The sequence below is a fragment of the Podarcis muralis genome, chromosome 15 (genome assembly GCF_964188315.1).
Source record: "Podarcis muralis chromosome 15, rPodMur119.hap1.1, whole genome shotgun sequence".
Taxonomy (NCBI): domain Eukaryota; kingdom Metazoa; phylum Chordata; class Lepidosauria; order Squamata; family Lacertidae; genus Podarcis; species Podarcis muralis.
In genome coordinates this window covers 2,090,795-2,107,843 of record NC_135669.1, presented here as the reverse complement: position 1 = coordinate 2,107,843, position 17,049 = coordinate 2,090,795, and the positions used below count along the sequence as shown (strand labels likewise).

The window sequence follows — 17,049 nt, the reverse complement described above, 5'->3', positions numbered from 1 at the left end:
TTATGCTCTTGGCTGAGTTTGACATCCAACAAATATCCGGGTAATTGAAGTCCCCCATTACTACTATCTCCCTTCCTTTTGCATGCTTGGCCATCTGTTCCAGGAAGGCATCATCTATGTCCTCCGTTTGGCTTGGGGATCTATAGTAAACTCCCACAATGAGGTCTCTGTTATTCTTCTCTCCCTTAATTTTGACCCAAATGCTCTCACTTTGGCTTTGAGGTTCTAAATCTTGGATCTCTTCACAGGTATACACATCCCTGACATATAACGCCACTCCTCCTCCTTTCATGTCTGGTCTGTTTCTCTGAAATAGATTGTATCCCTCCATTATTACATTCCAATCGTGGGACTTATCCCACCAGGTTTCAGTGATGCCTATTATGTCATATTTAGTTTGCTGTACCAAGAGCTCAAGCTCATCTTGTTTATTTCCCATGCTTTGCACATTAGTGTACAGACATTGAAGTCCATTAATCATTCCCCCGTGTCTCTTATTTAAGGATTTTTTCCTCCCACCACTAGGTCTGCGTGCTGTTTGCTCCATTTGGTCTATGACATTTGGATGATCATCTTCATCAATTGATAGACTCCTACCTTCAGGAGCACTGTCTCCCTCCCCCACATTAGTCAGTTTAAAGCCCTCCTGATGAGGTTTCTGAGATTTTTGGCAAAAACATTCCTCCCAACCGCTGTGAGGTGCAGCCCATCGCTTGCCAGAAGTCCATCTTCAAGAAACTGCAGTCCGTGATCTAAGAATCCAAACCGTTCCTGTTTACACCATTTGCGAAGCCAGCTGTTCACTTCCACTATTTTTCCCTCTCTCCCTGGGCCACGTTGTTCAACTGGGAGGACAGATGAGATGACAATTTGTGCATTTAATTGCTTCATTTTCCTGCCCAGAGCCTCGTAGTCTCTTTTGATCTTCTGGAGGCTATTGCTTGCAGTAATATTGCTTTCAGATTCTTACAAATCCGCATGGCCTTTCTGAATGTACTTCAAATATCAGCTCAGCATTCTATTCTAGACACATTGTTACATATTCCGCCCATATTTTATGTTTTTTTAATTGCAAGCACAAGCATAAAGCCTTCACCTCTACACAATTACTTGAGAGTAAAAAGACCCACTAAGCTCAGTGGAGACTTTCTTCTGAGTCAACATGTACAGGATTGCACTGTTAGTAGATGCATGTATACCTTAACTGGCTTTCAACCCATGACACGACTAGTTCCTGCTTCATAAGGCAGGATATGCATGAGGTTCATGTACCTTTTCCTTCCCAAGCCATGACTCAGCTGTTCACCAAAGCTGCCCATTATGTGCAAACTCAGGAGTATGATTAATGGCTCAGAAAGAAGCCAGGGTGTTAAGTCCATTGGCATTGCCTCCTTCTCTGACACCCAGGAGGAAATGCCGTTTCTGGGATCACATCTGCTGCAATACATACCAGTACACTTCCTTCTTAAAAACTATTGGTTTATTCCTATGCAAAATGAGGCTATTTACTCCAATATTCAATCAAAATATCATCAATTAGGATTGATTTAATTCAGGGGGTGGAGAAAGTGTGGCCTCCCCAGATGCGGCTGAATTACTGACCATGTTGGCTGGGGCTGATGGAGCTGGAGTCCGAGATCTGGGGCCACAGGTTACAACCAGGTAAGCCCTGTAAAGTGCTCTGAACACCTGGAAGCACTATACAAGTACAGATCACTCTCTTGTCAGCGACAGTACATTTCTGGAGATGTAATCTGGTTTGTCCCCAAAGACCTCCCTCTTAATTCCTATCCTGCCTTTCATGAAACCCACTGTGGCACACCTGGGCTTCCAAGGAGTTTTCCATCCAGGCACAGACCAGACCCAGATCTGTTTAGCTTCAGTAAGGTTGCTGTATCATGTGCCTTGGCCAGTTCTTAGGTCCACCTCCAGATCAAAGCATACCGGTCTCATTCTCTTCTGCTGTTTCTTCTGTTAGACACAAAGGCAGCGGCAGGATATTCTGAAGCTCATCCTTGCTGGAGAAAATGTAAGTTTCCCTCTCTCCCTGCCATACCCCCCCCAATTGCAGCCTGATTATGGGTAAAAGGTAAAGTTAAAGGGACCCCTGACCATTAGGTCCAGTCGTGGCCGCCTCTGGGATTGCGACGCTCATCTCGCTTTATTGGCTGAGGGAGCCGGCGTACAGCTTCTGGGTCATGTGGCCAGCATGATTAAGCCGCTTCTGGCGAACCAGAGCAGTGCACGGAAACACTGTTTACCTTCCCGTCGAAGCGGTACCTATTTATCTACTTGCACTTTGACATGCTTTTGAACTGCTAGGTTGTCAGGAGCAGGGACCGAGCAACTGGAGCTCACCCCGTCGCGGGGATTCGAACCGCCGACCTTCTGATCGGCAAGTCCTAGGCTCTGTGGTTTAACCCACAGTGATTAGGGGAAGGTGGGATAATTTTTAAGTGCAGGAGCTCATTGTGATGAACCCCACAGATATGCTCTTGGAAAGTCCAAATATGCAAGCAGCTCAGTTAATTCCTATTTACACATGTATGCAAACATGCCCCCCCCAAATCAGCAGCACAGCATAACACTAAATTTATTAAGATCAGCCAAGTCATAGATGTTTACCCAGACAGATTCAAGGCTGTGCAGCTGTCAGTACTACCACAGAGTTGCCTAGGGAACATGTGTGACTCGCGATCCTTTGCCTTTGAAACAGATGAGCAATGCTGTGAACTTGAAAGAGCTGGCTGAGAAAACAAAAGGTTACTCAGGAAGTGACCTGCGGGAATTGTGCCGGGATGCTGCCATGTATCGTGTTCGTGATTATGTCCGCAAGCAACAAATGAAGCAGATTGCTTGGATGCTCCACGATACAGACAGTGGGGAAGAAAGGTAGGAGTTTCACTCAGCTCCCGTCCCTCTTTGCTTCTAACTTTTCATAGTTCTGGGTCTGTTTCTCAGCCTCATTTGCCCTGCTCGTTTTAACAGAGAATGCTCTGAATGAAAGATGGTTTTTTTTGGTCATGCATACATGCCTAGGTCTTGAGATCTTTATCGGATGCACTTCTCTGGGTTTTCTCACCTGATAGAAGTGAACTGAGTCATGACCAGAGTGAGCCCTTCCTTGCTGGCCTCCCACTTAGGGAATGCAGGCTTCAGAGAGGCTCACCTGGCACCTCGGAGGTGGTTTTCTTTGTGCCAGGTAAAGCCTTTGGCTGCATATACACCATGCATTTAAAACTCCTCCCCACCCCCCAATCTTGGGTTTACCCATCACAGAGCTACCATTCCCAGTATCTTACCAAACTAGTTCCCAAGCTTAGGAGGAGAGGAGAGAGGAGCTTTAAATGCATGTTATGTATGTAGCCTTTGTTCTCCCAGATCCCTTAATTTTAATACATACATCTATCTGGAATATCAAAACCTTGCACATCCCATTTTTATATTCATTTTAAATTGTTTTAGCTGCTGTGCTTATCCAAGTTTTAGTGTTTTATTGTCTACAGTTTTGAATTTTATCTGTATACTTACAAAAGAACTTAAATTATACAAATAGGATGAATTGATAACCAGAAGGTTCTGGGCTCAAATTATTTGGGCCATGGACTTTCAGAAGTATGAAAATATGGGTTAAACTCCAATTGTCCAAATGAAATCCATACATCTAAGCAAGTCTATCAGTGCAATGGAGGAGGGCTAAATTGCAGAAGACTGAAAAGGTGATCCCGCTTTTAAAATTTATTTATTGATACTTATTCAAAAATATACAAAAGTTCACACCCATTATGAAGTATATTTTTATAACACACTGAAATAAAACAGCTACTTAATCTAATCTTTTAAAAGTCTCAAATGACAGGGTTATGGTCTGAAAATGTCTTTGGTAAGATGCTGACTTTATACACCTCTGTGGTCAACGTTTTAGACAACCAAGCCATGTCCAGTCTTGAATGTGATCTGCATCTTTCATGTGTGTAAATTCTTTAGCATCTCCATTCTTATATCTCCAAATATCTACAAGTTCTAACTTCTCAATCAATTTTTGAAAAGAATTGGGCTGTTTGCCTTGTGAACTTGTAATCTTTTCCTCTGAAATCCTATCCTGTGTAGGGGAGACAACTCCATGCCAATCTCCATAAGGCACCAGTTCTCATATGGATAATCCATCAGTTGATAAAAAGTTGGTTTCTTTTCATTTGTGACATACTTATGAAAAGGTGACTTTAAATTAACATACGGTAACTGTTTATAGAGCTCTTTTCAACTTTACGTTTAGCAGTGCAGGAGCAGTTCCTATATAAAAGTTGCTTCCTGTGGAAATCTGAGGCCATGTAGGAGAAGCCTCTGCTGCAGTTCCTTCTCATGCTGCTGTTATTCCTCCATAGATCTGGAGGAACCCAGGAGTTGTGTTAGGATCCTTACAACAAACCTGCACGGTGGGCAGTATTAGAAACGTAGAAAATGGTCTGAAATCCAGTCAGATATCCATCTAGCTCTGCTGTGTTTACAGGGCACAATGACCATGGCAGCAGCATTTCAGACAGGTGTCTTTTACAGCTAGGGACTGAACTGGGGATCTTTTGCAGGCAAAGCATAGGCACTACTGAGCTAGGGCTCTGCTCACTATTATCAAGCAGGGCAAGAGGAGCCATGCTTTAGCCCAGGGAGGGGGGAACTGTGCCCCTCCAGATGTTGTTGGATTCCAGTTCCCATCAGCCCCCACCAGCATGGCTAATAAGGATGATGGAGGCCAGCTTCTAGAGACACAGGTTTCTTCTTCCTCCTACAGCATCTCCATTAATAACCAGGAAATGTTAGAAGGGGCCCCAAGTTTAGTGGTGGAGTCCATTATTGCCATTGTGCTTGGAATGGTACTGCTGAAATGAGTCCAATGGTCATTTCAGCTCTGCCATTCTATAACATTTATTTCTATTTTAATAGATTTCAGAAACAGTTTACAAAAAGCAAAACAGAACCAAGTCACAGCACATCAAGAAATAGTAGAGGTGTCATAGGTTAATGGTAAAGCACACATGCTTTGCATGTGAGAAGTCCCAGGTTCCACACTTGGCACCTGCAGTTAAAAGGATCAGGAGACAGGAGATGAGAACCATCTCTCTCTGCCTGGGACCTTGTGCCAGTCAGAGTAGACAATACTCAGCTAGACAAATATTCTGACCTGGTAGGAGGCAGCTTCCTATGTTCCTAAATCAAGGCAATTTGAAACCAAAAAGTGTAAAATAAAACTAATCTAGAACCCACAGACTCAATAAACTTGGGAAAAACACTGAAGATTCAATGGAAGATGATGGCAGGCATTTTGGGGAGCAAAGAACTGTGGGCAGAGACAAAAGAACCAACAGGCAGTTGACTTATTTATTTTGCATCCAGTGACTTGGAAGAGGAACGGTTGCGACCACTGACCCAGCTTGACTTGTTGTTTGCCCTAGAGAAGATGGAGGAGTCCAAGGGTGCGTCGACTGCTGTGCCGACACTAGAAGAACCGGCTTTGGACTAAGCTGCTGGACCATGTAGCTGAGAGACTGGAGACCATCAACTTAGAATAGGGTTCCCAGAGGTTCGATTGACTGTTCACTGTATTTTTACTAGGCTGGAGGCAAAGGCTGTATATGTATATGTGTGAGATGATCGAGAGATAGTCGCAGAACACAGGCTCAGCACTTAGGTTAGGAGGAAAGGTGAAAGGAAAGGGAATCTGGGCCAAGCACAGCCACCTTGGGTGGAGTGGGACATAACAGGTAGGAATGGAGAAACTCATGTCAAAAGAAAGAAGTCAGCGCAGTTAACATTTGTGGGGGGAGGGGCGTGTCACAGCTTTTCTAGAGGTTGTAAGATGAGGGGAGCCGTGTAATACAAGTGAGAAAGGACAACCACCAGTAAAACCCAATTTGGAGCTATTATTGTGTAAGTGAGTGGCAAGGTATGCTTATAAAGTAGACCTACTCATAAGACAAGAGGGCACTAAAGCAAATGCCTAGGACCAAGCAAGTATTTATTTCTGTTCCAAGTTTGCTGGCTGAGCCGTCCTGAACATCTGTGCACATGGCTCTTTACAAAAGAAGTCTTTTTTTAGGTAGCTCATCTCCTCTACATGTTCATACACAAAAGCATTTAAAACCTAGAAATACAGAACTGGAAATATTTCATTGCCTTTTTTTGTCTTGGCTGCTTCCTTCTCACACTGAAATCTGGTGCCTCATGACGGGTTTGGAGTCTGGATTATTCCTGCTTTTTTACTTTAGATTATGCTTCAAGTGCTCATAGCTGACAAATTATGCACCACAGCATGTAAGCAGTTGGGGAAGGCCACATCCCCTGCGCTTGCTGTACTTGGCCTCTGCACTTACCGTATTTTTCCCTCTATAACACGCAGATTTTTTCTCCTAAAAAGGAAGGGGAAATGTCTGTGCGTGTTATAGAGCGAATGTGTGGTCCCTGGAGCCAAAAAATCAAGCAAAAGTCAAATCGCGAGTCACGGAGAAGGGAAACCTGAAAAGAGGAAGTGGCTGCTTTCCTGCATTCTGCCTCAGGGTCTTACTGCCCACCCTTCTCTGTTTCGTTGCTGTGATTGCTGAAACGGAACAAAGAGCAGGGAAAGCCCCTCCCCTCCAGGCAAGCAGAGTGTCGTTCTTTCTAATTCCTCTCTGTGCTCCGGTGCTGCTGGGGGAGAGGGAGAGAGAGTGGGGGAGGGAGAGGGAGAGGGGGGGAGGGAGAGGGAGAGAGAGGGGGGAGGGAGAGAGAGGGGGGAGGGAGGGAGGGAGGGAGGGAGAGAGAGAGAGAGAGAGAGAGAGAGAGAGAGAGAGAGAGAGAGAGAGATGGCTGGCTTGGGGGGGAACTTTTGCCTTTCTTTCCTCCCACCCGTTAAATCCCTCTCCAGCATTCTTAGCCAGCTGCTTCTCTGCACACCCCTCTCATGTCCCTTCTTTGTTTTTCCTTCGCTCCCCACTTAAAATGTGGTTACAAAGCATAGATCAACATGGATCCTCAGGATCTTTGCATTGGGTCACCCCAAATTCACCATCAGATCACATAGCATGTCCATGGCTACAGCCTGCACCAAAAAAATCACGCACCCACTGTTGCCTGGGGCTGCAATGGTGCAAAAACGTGGTTAAAAAGCATGGATCCACATGGATCCTCACGATCTTTGCATTGGGTCACCCCAAATTCACCATCAGATCACATAGCATGTCCATGGCTACAGCCTGCACCCAAAACATCACGCACCCACTGTTGCCTGGGGCCACAATGGTGCAAAAACGTGGTTACAAAGCATGGATCCACAGGAATTCTCAGGATTTTTGCATTGGGTCACCCCAAATTCACCATCAGATCACATGTCTGTGGCCACAGCATGAAGCACAAAAATGATACATCCACTGTTTCATTCAGAATGTTTTTTCCCTTGTTTTCCTCCTCTAAAAACAATGTGCGTGTTATGGTCAGGTGCGTGTTATAGAGCGAAAAATACGGCAATACCTTTTACATATAGGCAGCTTACCATGGTTTGCAAATAATAATAATAATAATAATAATAATAATAATAATAATAATAATAATAATAATAATAATAAGCTATTTATATCCCGCCCAAACTGGGCTCAGGGAGGCTAACATTAAAATATATAATACATTAAAACATAAAATCCAGCAATCGACTGAAATACAGCTTAGAATCAGATTAAAATCAACGTAAATCAGAATAGGGAAAGCCACTTGTATCATTCTGCCAAGTGGTAAGGAAAATGTTAATTTGTTCCGGAGGTCCGTTCTTAAACTGAAACTGTTCTTAACCTGAAGCACCACTTTAACTAATGGGGCCTCCTGCTGCTGCCGCGCCACTGGAGCACGATTTCTGTTCTCATCCTGAAGCAAAGTTCTTAACTCGAGGTACTATTTCTGAGTTAGTGAAGTCTGTAACCTGAAGCATATGTAACCCGAGATACCACTGTACAGGTTATTGAATGCAGATGTGCAGCAAAATGGTTGCCTCTAAGTGTTCACTGGCTACAAAATGCAATGGGATGTATAGAAAACAACAAATGACCCTAGAATATTTAATTTTATTAATTTAGAAGGATTTCTAAACCACTTAATATTTATAATATGTAAGCAGTAAAGCAAGACAGGCCAACCTGATTTGTCCAGGAGACACAAACATTATGACATCACAACCAGAAAGACTCTAACTGCTTCCAGAGTTCTAGAGCAAGGAGCAAAAAGGTTATGAAAAGGAGGTGTTTACTGCCAGCAGTGACTACTGATAGGTGGCATCAAGGAGACTGCTGCAGGAGACTTTTTGTGCCCAAAAACTTGATCACAAGCTATCCTTGGCTGAGACACCAAAAGACACGTACATCAATGCTAGAAGGAAACACTCTCTGTAAGTAATCACCATCCTACTGCTTCAGCCTACAACACTCGTCTTCCCAGGCACATGCGATGGACAGAAAGGACACATAACAGCTCCTGCTCATCTAATGACCAACATCCAACTAGAGATTCTAAAGAAGCAACCTACCCCTAAAAGGAGAGCTTGTCTTTATCCCTCCTACTCAACTGGCTGCAGTTCTTACCATCTTACCATAACAGACTCTTAAATCACAAAATGACTGTCTGGCAGAGGTATATCAACAGCATCATGAGAGATGGGATTTGCTGGGATGCAGCAGTTGTCTCTATAGCTCAACAGCAACTCCTAGGTGCTCACCGAAGTGGCATATTGGCCAGAGTGACCAAGCCAGAGATCCAAGCTCTCATTGACAGGAACAGAGACATCCTCCTCACACAAGGGTTGACCCTTGGTGGGCTCAAGTGTCTGGTCATACGTGACAACCTCTATACTGATGCCCATCAATACACCATGGATCTCCGGACCAAGCTGTATGGGGACAATGGAGACAGCTGCACCCATGCCATCACTGTAGTCCTGGTCAACCCTGTATGCCTAATACTCATTGGCCGGAAAGGGGTTCAGGGAGGAACGCTGAATATGAAGGCTCTTCAGACGGCACGGTATATCAAAGACAACTTGCATCATTAAATGCGTCCTATGGGTTATCAGCACATACCTCCTTTACCATTGCAACTTCCAAATGGTGACAGTTTCCTTTTTCTCTTGAGGCATTCTTGAAAGGAAAAGCGCCAACAACTTCTGGAAGAGGAGCAGAAGCCCCACAGAAGTGCTGGTGAAATTGTGGGGGTCTAGGTACGGCCAAAGCAGGCAATCACAAAGAATCTTGCACAGCTAGAGGCGGAACTAGAATCACAACACTAAACAGATCTATAAATTTAAAGCTGAAGACAGATAGCTTAGAATATTCTGCAACCTTTCATCCCAAGTTTTCAGTGGGAGAAAGGATTCTCACTGCAAAATGCCAAGCAGTAAAGCAGTGGAATTAACCACTGATTTTGTTATCCCCATTTAGGTTCTTTTAATTTGTTTAGGTGTTTTAACCTAGATGAGACCCAGTGTGCTCCAGGGAAGGCACAAATAAACCTCAGACAACCAATATTAGATTTCTCTATAATAGTGTATTATTGTTTAAAAAGTAAAGTCAAGACAGGGAATATGCACTCATACACACATCCATGCACACAGATCCATACGCACCACTCTTCACTGGACTGATCAGACCCAGTAAGAGCTTGGGTGACCAGACAACGGGATCCTGTCTGTGTCTGGCAAACAACTTTGGGGAGACGAAAATGAATAAAGGAAGCAGCCATTCGCATATAATCTTCCAAATGATAATTGAAAGCAAAGAGACGGATAGCTCAAGCAGAACCTGAAACAACGCATAAAAGAACTGGCACAGATCGTTTCAGAGAAGAATGCTCTTCAAAAGGAGGAGGAGAAAGTAAGGATTCTTACTGAGATGCTGGTGATGTCAACTTCTGCATCATCGGAAGAGTTCAAGGTTTGACAGAGGAGTAGAGTGACCTGCGGACCAAGAACAATAAACCAGGAAGGAGGGGAGTGTCTCCCGGGAAGCTTTTCCCCAAAAGCCAAACAGTTTAAAAGGTCTTTGCCTTGTCCAGCAGAGTTGAGAGTCTGTATCCTCAGAGGTTTCAGAATATGAAGATCAATGGATGACAGCCAGTGTTACAATTCCTGAAGAATAAGATTCCAAAATCTGAGGTTGGTTTGGAGGAAGTAATGTCAAAAGACTTGCAGATCAAGGAGCAAAAGAATAAAATTGAAGGACTGGAAAACAATGTTAGTGAGCTAAAAAAGATTTTGAGTAACTCGGGGGCCGAAATGGAATAAATGAAGTAGGCTCTCAGTGATGCTGAGGCAGCAGCACTGGATTCCAAGGGAGAATCTTCATTCCTCAGGAGTGAACATATAGCACTAAAAGAAAAAGAAAAAATGCTCTTCCAGAGTTTTGCAGATTCTGTCATGCTTTGTGAAATCCTAGCAGATGAGAGGGATAATGCTCTCACAGGACAAAAAGCCTTAAAAGTAGAACTAGAAAACCTGCGACTAGAGAAAGAGCAGCTGATATGTGAGCCCAGAGAGCTGAAGGAGAACATATTCACTGATGAGTCTGTGGCTCTTGAAAGAGAGCAAGAGAGCTTGAAGCTGAAAAACCAAGAGCTGGAAAATGCCATGAGTGAATTGAGGAGAAATTCCCAGGATAAAGAAAGGATAAAACACGATGGCAACAGAGCTTAAAGTGTGAGCTTCCAAGAATGAGGTGGTCCGCCTTGAGGCTGTGTTAGAGGAGAAGGAGAACTGCCTAGAAAGTGCACTTGCAGAGAAGCAAACTCTCAAGGCCAAACTTGATGAAGGTGCTGAATCGAACAAGGATGAAATTGAGGACCTCAAAACTTGGCTTGCTAAAGCAGACATGGCGAGAATGAAACAGTGCAAATATTTTGATCGAGAACTGGCTAATGCAAAAGCTCTTGCAGAGCACAGAGAGGAGAAGGTGAGAAAACAAAAACTTCACAGAGTGCAACAAGAGCAGGAGGTGACTGCAGACACAAAGTCTTTAGGTGTCCAGTCCACCGACAAAGCAGCAGAGACTACAAAGAAAACTATAAAGCAGTGGCTTGCAGAAGACTCATACAAGGACGTTTCTGAATGCATGACACAATAATAAATTTCCAAGTCAGCATTATTGCTAATCAAATTGTGATCATGTTGCTCTTCTGGCGTGGGTGCCATCGCTGCTGCAGCTCCAAGAGGAAAAGTCGTCCTTGTCCTTGCTCGGTGTTACTCTGGAAGCAAAGCTGTTATTGTTAAGAATATTGATGATGGCACATCCTGGTGGCTGGCATTGATCGCTACCCACGCAAAGTGACAGCCAGTATGGGCAAGAGGAAGATTGCCAAGCGTTCCAAGTCCTTTGTGAAGGTCTACAGTTTGCACCAATAAATATTTTTAAGAACCCCTCCCCCCAAAAAACCTGTGTTCATGTTTTTCATACTTATTTTTATATGGAAAATAAAGACTTATTTTTAATGTGATTTTTAAAGAAGAAATAAATAGTAGACCTTGCACAAATAATAATAAAAAACACCAATTATGTTATGCCCAATTAGGTTCTTTTAATTTGTTTAGATGTTTTAACCTAGATGAGACCCAGTGTGCTCCAGGGAAGGCACAAATAAACCTCAGACAACCAATACTGGATTTCTCTATAATAGTGTATTATTAACAGCTAACAAGTCAACACAGAAAATATGCACTCATACACACATCAATGTCAAGAATGGAGGTTAAAACACCGAAACAAATTAAAAGAACCTAATTGGGCATAACAATTTTGTGACAGCAGGACTTCATCACTACCATAATATTGCCAATTTAGTAGTCTCTTTCTCCTTCCAGGGTATTTTTCACTTTGCCATTTGCAGGTCCCATTGGATATCCAGAACTGTCATCACTTCAAATAAAGCTGAGCACCAGTGACATCAGGAATCAGATGAGAGGAGATAAAGCTTATGGTGAGGTGGAGGAGGCAATTCAGCACTCTCTATTTATGTCTAGAAAGAAAGCAAGTCATGGCATATCTGCCACGGATGATGCCCATCCAGGCTGAAGTGCAATGCAAACTGTCTCTTTCCTTCAAGGTACATGAAATGCTCTTGGACCAAAGTAAGCAGTCAAAATCAAATTAGCCGCTAATAATAATAATAATAATAATAATAATAATAATAATAATAATAATAATAATAATAATAATTTATTATTTATACCCCGCCCATCTGGCTGGGTTTCCCCAGCCACTCTGGGCGGCTTCCAACAGAATATTAAAATACAATAGTCTATTAAACATTAAAAGCTTCCCTAAAGAGGGCTGCCTTCCGATGAAGCAGTGTGGCTTTGAGGGCAGCAGTTAAACAGACACCACAAGCTCAGTTTAATTCATTAATAAAATATTTCTCAAAGGCATTCTCCTGGTCTCATAGCTGCAAAGAACAGAGGAACAGGTAAAGCGGAGACATACAAACACTTCACAAAATATATACAAGCTTTGAAGAAACAGGGAAAGCTGTGGATTCCAAAGTGCTTGCTTACCTGTGTGTGGCACGAGGTACGTCAGTCTCCCACTATTCAGCTGCATTGGAAGATGCCATGTTCTAGTATCAGGATGGAGAAAAACACTCTATCCACTTTTTCCACACAATGCAAAAGCCACTTCCTCATTTTTATTTATAAATACACAGCCACCAGATGGAGCTCAACAATTGTGCCATGGCACCACGGCAATGAGTTTTCCTTAAGAAATCCTATAAGACTGTCCTTATCTAAGAGCAGTGCTTGAGCAGGGGTCCAGCTGAATTAACATTTAGCTTTTTTCCAGCAGATTTTTATAACTTCCACATCTTGAATTTAAAAATTAAAATTTAGAAGATGACAGGTTTTAATTCCTGCTCTATAAAACCATTACAGCAGGAATGGGGGATCTGTGGCCCTTCAGGTGGTGGCAGACTGCAGATCCCATAATCCCTGACCACTAGGCCATGGGAGTGGGAGTCCAACAGTATCTGGAGGACCAGAGGTTCCTCATCCCTGCCCTAAAACCTTGTTGTCCTGCAATTCCCAGACACGATAAATAGCACATGATTTACAGCTTCATCATCCCTGCAGACTAAAAGTATGGTAGAGGGTGAAATCAGGGCACTCCAGAGCCCAAATCAAACTCTTAACAGCCAAACTTTCCCCTCAAAAAATATCATTAGGGGTGATTATTCATTTTATCTCAGCACCATCTTCTGTACTGCTCTCCCTCATCAAAGGCTAATTGAATATGTTATATCTGCCAGATGCACAGCTGGTGGGACAAAATACACCCAACTCACTACCAGCATCACATGCACCACACATTCATCAAGGACGGCAACACTGCAGGCGATGGGAAACCAAAAACAAGACTGGGCGAGGGACGGTGTGCCCCTTCATGCCATTTTCTGGCCTCTCTAAAGAAACCTGTTGCTGCTTTTGGCATACATGAAGTAGCATGATAGGCACCTCAAATCACAAGCCCTGGCAACCAGATACCTTTTTTAAAAAATGCACAGACATTTTGTAGCTGTTCAAAAATAAGGGGGAAACTATATGAACAATTTCAGAGAGGACTGGCTTCATCCTGAGAATCCATAGAACCATTTGGAATGGGAGCACCCTTCCTCTTCACCTGGAGGTAATGGCTGAAGAGCCCAATCTCTGCTCAAAAGCCTCTCCCACATAACCAATCCCCTACTAGGACTCTGGCGCCTGGGATTGTGGCACAGTCTTGTCTGCTCTACGCTGCTTGGAAATTAGGCCTGTGGAGAAGGGGAGGCGTTGGAGCATCTCCAACGGAAGACTTTATGGCTTCAGAGACCCAAACGCAGCAAGGGGTCACACAGTTCCGCTCCACTGCAATGTGGCCAGTCTTGTCTAGGAGGTTGTCTCTCTCTCTCCAGATTCGGAACAAGGCTTTTCTGGACAGCCCAGTCACTGTTGCTTCTAAAGGAACCTCGAGGAAGGGCGAGCAGTCCTGTCCACAGGCCTTTGCCCAGGCTCTCTACCGATGCTTCTGTTCCAGCAGGGATTCAAAATCCGGGGCACAGACCAGCTTGTGCTTCACATGGCCCAGGATGATCATCTCGCCACTCCTGCTGTCTCCAATGCCCACTGACACCAGCTCCTTCCAAGGGCAAAAGAAAAAGCTGTTAACCACCAAATCCTCTCTCTCTCTTTTTTAAGAATAATTTTTATTAACCGACCAATCACATCAAATCAAACCAAACCAAATTACATAAATTACAAATTACAAAGCCAAATTTTAAATTTTTGTTGGGGTTACCCATATTTCAAGTTCCGAAAGGGGATCCAATCATCTTCTTGCTGCTGCTTTAATGTCCACAAATCTGACCATATGATATTCACAGTACTATCCAGTCCTTTCTTATTGTTTTTCCACATCTCTTCTTGTTATTTTCATATATTTTTCCTTTCTCTTTGTGACCTCTGATAGTCTCCACAAGCGGGTTAAAACACCAAATCCTCTTTAGCCCCATAGCTCACCAAGGACATTTTTCTGCAGATGAGGCAGGGGGGAGCAGCTAATTCCTACTGAAACGTCAGCAGCCCTCATTCATTTAATTAAGACTTGCGCAGAACTTCCTGGTAGATTGTGCTCCATTAACATCTTCCATCTCGGATACTCTTTGGCCATCTCTGTTATTCAGAACTAAGGGCATTAAAGTCAACAACCATTTCACATGGGGGTTCCGTTCTTGCTCCCACCCCCCACACCAGCAGAGTGCCTATAAATGCGCCCTGCCCCATTCCTCCCTTTTTGTGACATGTTGAGTGACGTTTTCAGGTCACTGGTGCCCTCTGAATGTACATTAATCGGTCATTGCCTGTATTCAGCTCCTTCAACACCCTTCTTCATTCAGTGACAGAGATGGCACCGCATACATTTTAGTATCGGAGATGTGATTGTCAGCTTTCTTGTGAATGTGGAAATCCTTCTGCTAACAGAATAGTAACATAGCACAGTAATGGAGATATATATATATGCCTGTTGTCTTAGTCAGGGGTCAGCACTGTACAATCTAGAACAGAGGTCAGCAAACTTTTTCAGCAGGGGGCTGGTCCACTGTCCCTCAGACCTTGTGGGGGGCCGGACTATATTTTTTGGGGTGGTGGTGAATGAATTTCTATGTCCCACAAATAGCCCAGAGATGCATTTTAAATAAAAGGACACATTCTACTCATGTAAAAACATGCTGATTCCTGGACTGTCCAAGGGCCGGATTTAGAAGGTAATTGGGCAGGTTCTGGCTCCCGGGCCTTAGTTTGCCTACCCATGATCGTAGTCCTATAGGTTCACAGCTGGAAGCACTGTGATATTAGAAAATGCAATGCTGAAAGTTAATAATCTCCTCTAATTCCTTAGCCAAGTCTTTTAACTGTTCCCTAGCTATGATAAGGTAAAGGGACCCCTGACCATTAGGTCCAGTCGTGACCGACTCTGGGGTTGCGGCGCTCATCTCGCTTTATTGGCCGAGGGAGCCAGCGTACAGCTTCCGGGTCATGTGGCCAGCATGACTAAGCCACTTCTGGCGAACCAGAGCAGTGCACGGAAACGCCGTTTACCTTCCCGCCAGAGTGGTACCTATTTATCTACTTGCACTTTGACATGCTTTCGAACTGCTAGGTTGGCAGGAGCAGGGACAAAGCAACAGGAGCTCACCCCGTCGCGGGGATTCGAACCGCCGACCTTCTGATCAGCAAGTCCTAGGCTCTGTGGTTTAACCCACAGCGCCATCCGCGTCCCTTCCTAGCTATGATATGGGGAAACAAATTTAGCTTTAAAAAATCCCTTGACATTCTGAGTGCCCAGACTGAAGCATTAAGAGGGTGCTCTCTACCAACTTTGTGGGTCATCAATTCCTGAGGAAGAAGAGTCAAGGTGTTGGTTATTATTTCTAGAAGACTAATGGAGGATTCCCAATGGCAGCTATCTAGGAAAGTAGGCAGCCAGATCCTTTATTGAAGCCTTTGGTGGCTCCGGTACAGAATGAGTTTGAGATGCTCAAACCTGTTCCAATTACCAGTAGAGCGATGCTCCGAGCCACTTCATATGCACTGTTTTATACAGGACCACAACCAGGGGTTGGCATCAGGCAACAGCAGAGGCTGGGCCCACCACTGCTCTGATTCCCCCCTACAGAAGTAGCACAAGTGGCAGACGCATTCTTTCCTTTCATCCTCTGTGCTTTGGTGCTGCTGCTGCTGCCTACTGAGTCTCCCATCCCCCTCGATCTGCCAGAGAGGTGGTGGCAGCAGCAGCTTTCAGCTACCGCCCTCCTACTCAGACAGAAATAGGACCAGAAGTAGATGCCTGCCCTCTGTCCAGCAGAGAAGAGAAAGTACCACTGTCACTACCAGGGACAACAATATGCTTTGTGGGGGAATTTCTTTTGCCAATCCCCCAAAACCTGGAGCTCTCTCCAATTTTGTACCTGAGTTATGATGCCTAAGTTAAAAACAAATAAATCCATACTTATTTTACTTAATTACGAAGGGCTCCCCGTTTTTAAAATAGAGGTTGACATCACAGAAAAACATGTACAAATACTTTTTCATCCCTCACTTGCATGTAGCTTGACAGGAAACCCAGATTTCATCCAAAAAAGTGACCTTCATAGTGTGCATATTTTGTGTGCATATTTTGTGTTCTGCCCTGGGAACCCCAGGACAAAATATATGGAAAGAGACATTATACCGCTAAGAAACCCAAACTCCAAACTGACACTGGACAAGGAGCTGGACCCCATGCTGGGCTCCTGGTGACGGCACCTTTTTGACAAGTGCACTGCACATGTTTTAGGTGCAGCCCCTCAGAGACATCACACTCTGGTTCCAGCACAGAGGCTGACCATGGGTGGGAGGAATCCAGCTATGCTTTACTCTGAGCAGGCCCAATGAAATTAATTTAGTCATATCCAATAATTTCAACAGCTCTGTTCTGAGTATGGTTGATTTTGTATCCCACTTCATCTCATGAAGATGCCTGT

The 17,049-nt window shown here is 44.0% G+C and overlaps 2 protein-coding genes across 10 annotated transcripts in view; one reads left to right on the top strand and one right to left on the bottom strand.

The window, feature by feature from the left end:
• LOC114585808 (outer mitochondrial transmembrane helix translocase) overlaps positions 1-6,172 on the top strand; it is a 46,063-nt gene extending 39,891 nt beyond the window's left edge. For all 4 annotated transcript variants that reach the window (XM_077919326.1, XM_028708696.2, XM_028708692.2 and 1 more), the window contains 3 exons: positions 1,979-2,029; positions 2,717-2,892; positions 5,392-6,172. In XM_077919326.1, the coding sequence (XP_077775452.1) occupies positions 1,979-2,029; positions 2,717-2,892; positions 5,392-5,518 (354 nt within the window). In that variant the 3' untranslated portion in view covers positions 5,519-6,172. The remainder of the gene's footprint in view (positions 1-1,978; positions 2,030-2,716; positions 2,893-5,391) is intronic.
• POLR3D (RNA polymerase III subunit D) overlaps positions 1-17,049 on the bottom strand; it is a 54,495-nt gene that overhangs the window by 19,659 nt on the left and 17,787 nt on the right. For 2 of the 6 annotated variants that reach the window (XM_028707677.2, XM_077919321.1), the window contains exon 9: positions 12,197-14,165. The exons of 2 other annotated variants lie outside the window; for them this stretch is intronic. In XM_028707677.2, the coding sequence (XP_028563510.2) occupies positions 14,043-14,165 (123 nt within the window). In that variant the 3' untranslated portion in view covers positions 12,197-14,042. Of the gene's footprint in view, positions 1-12,196; positions 14,166-14,690; positions 14,712-14,756; positions 15,001-17,049 lie in introns of those variants that run through there. 2 more of the 6 variants (XM_077919325.1, XM_077919322.1) reach the window with 2 other exon arrangements.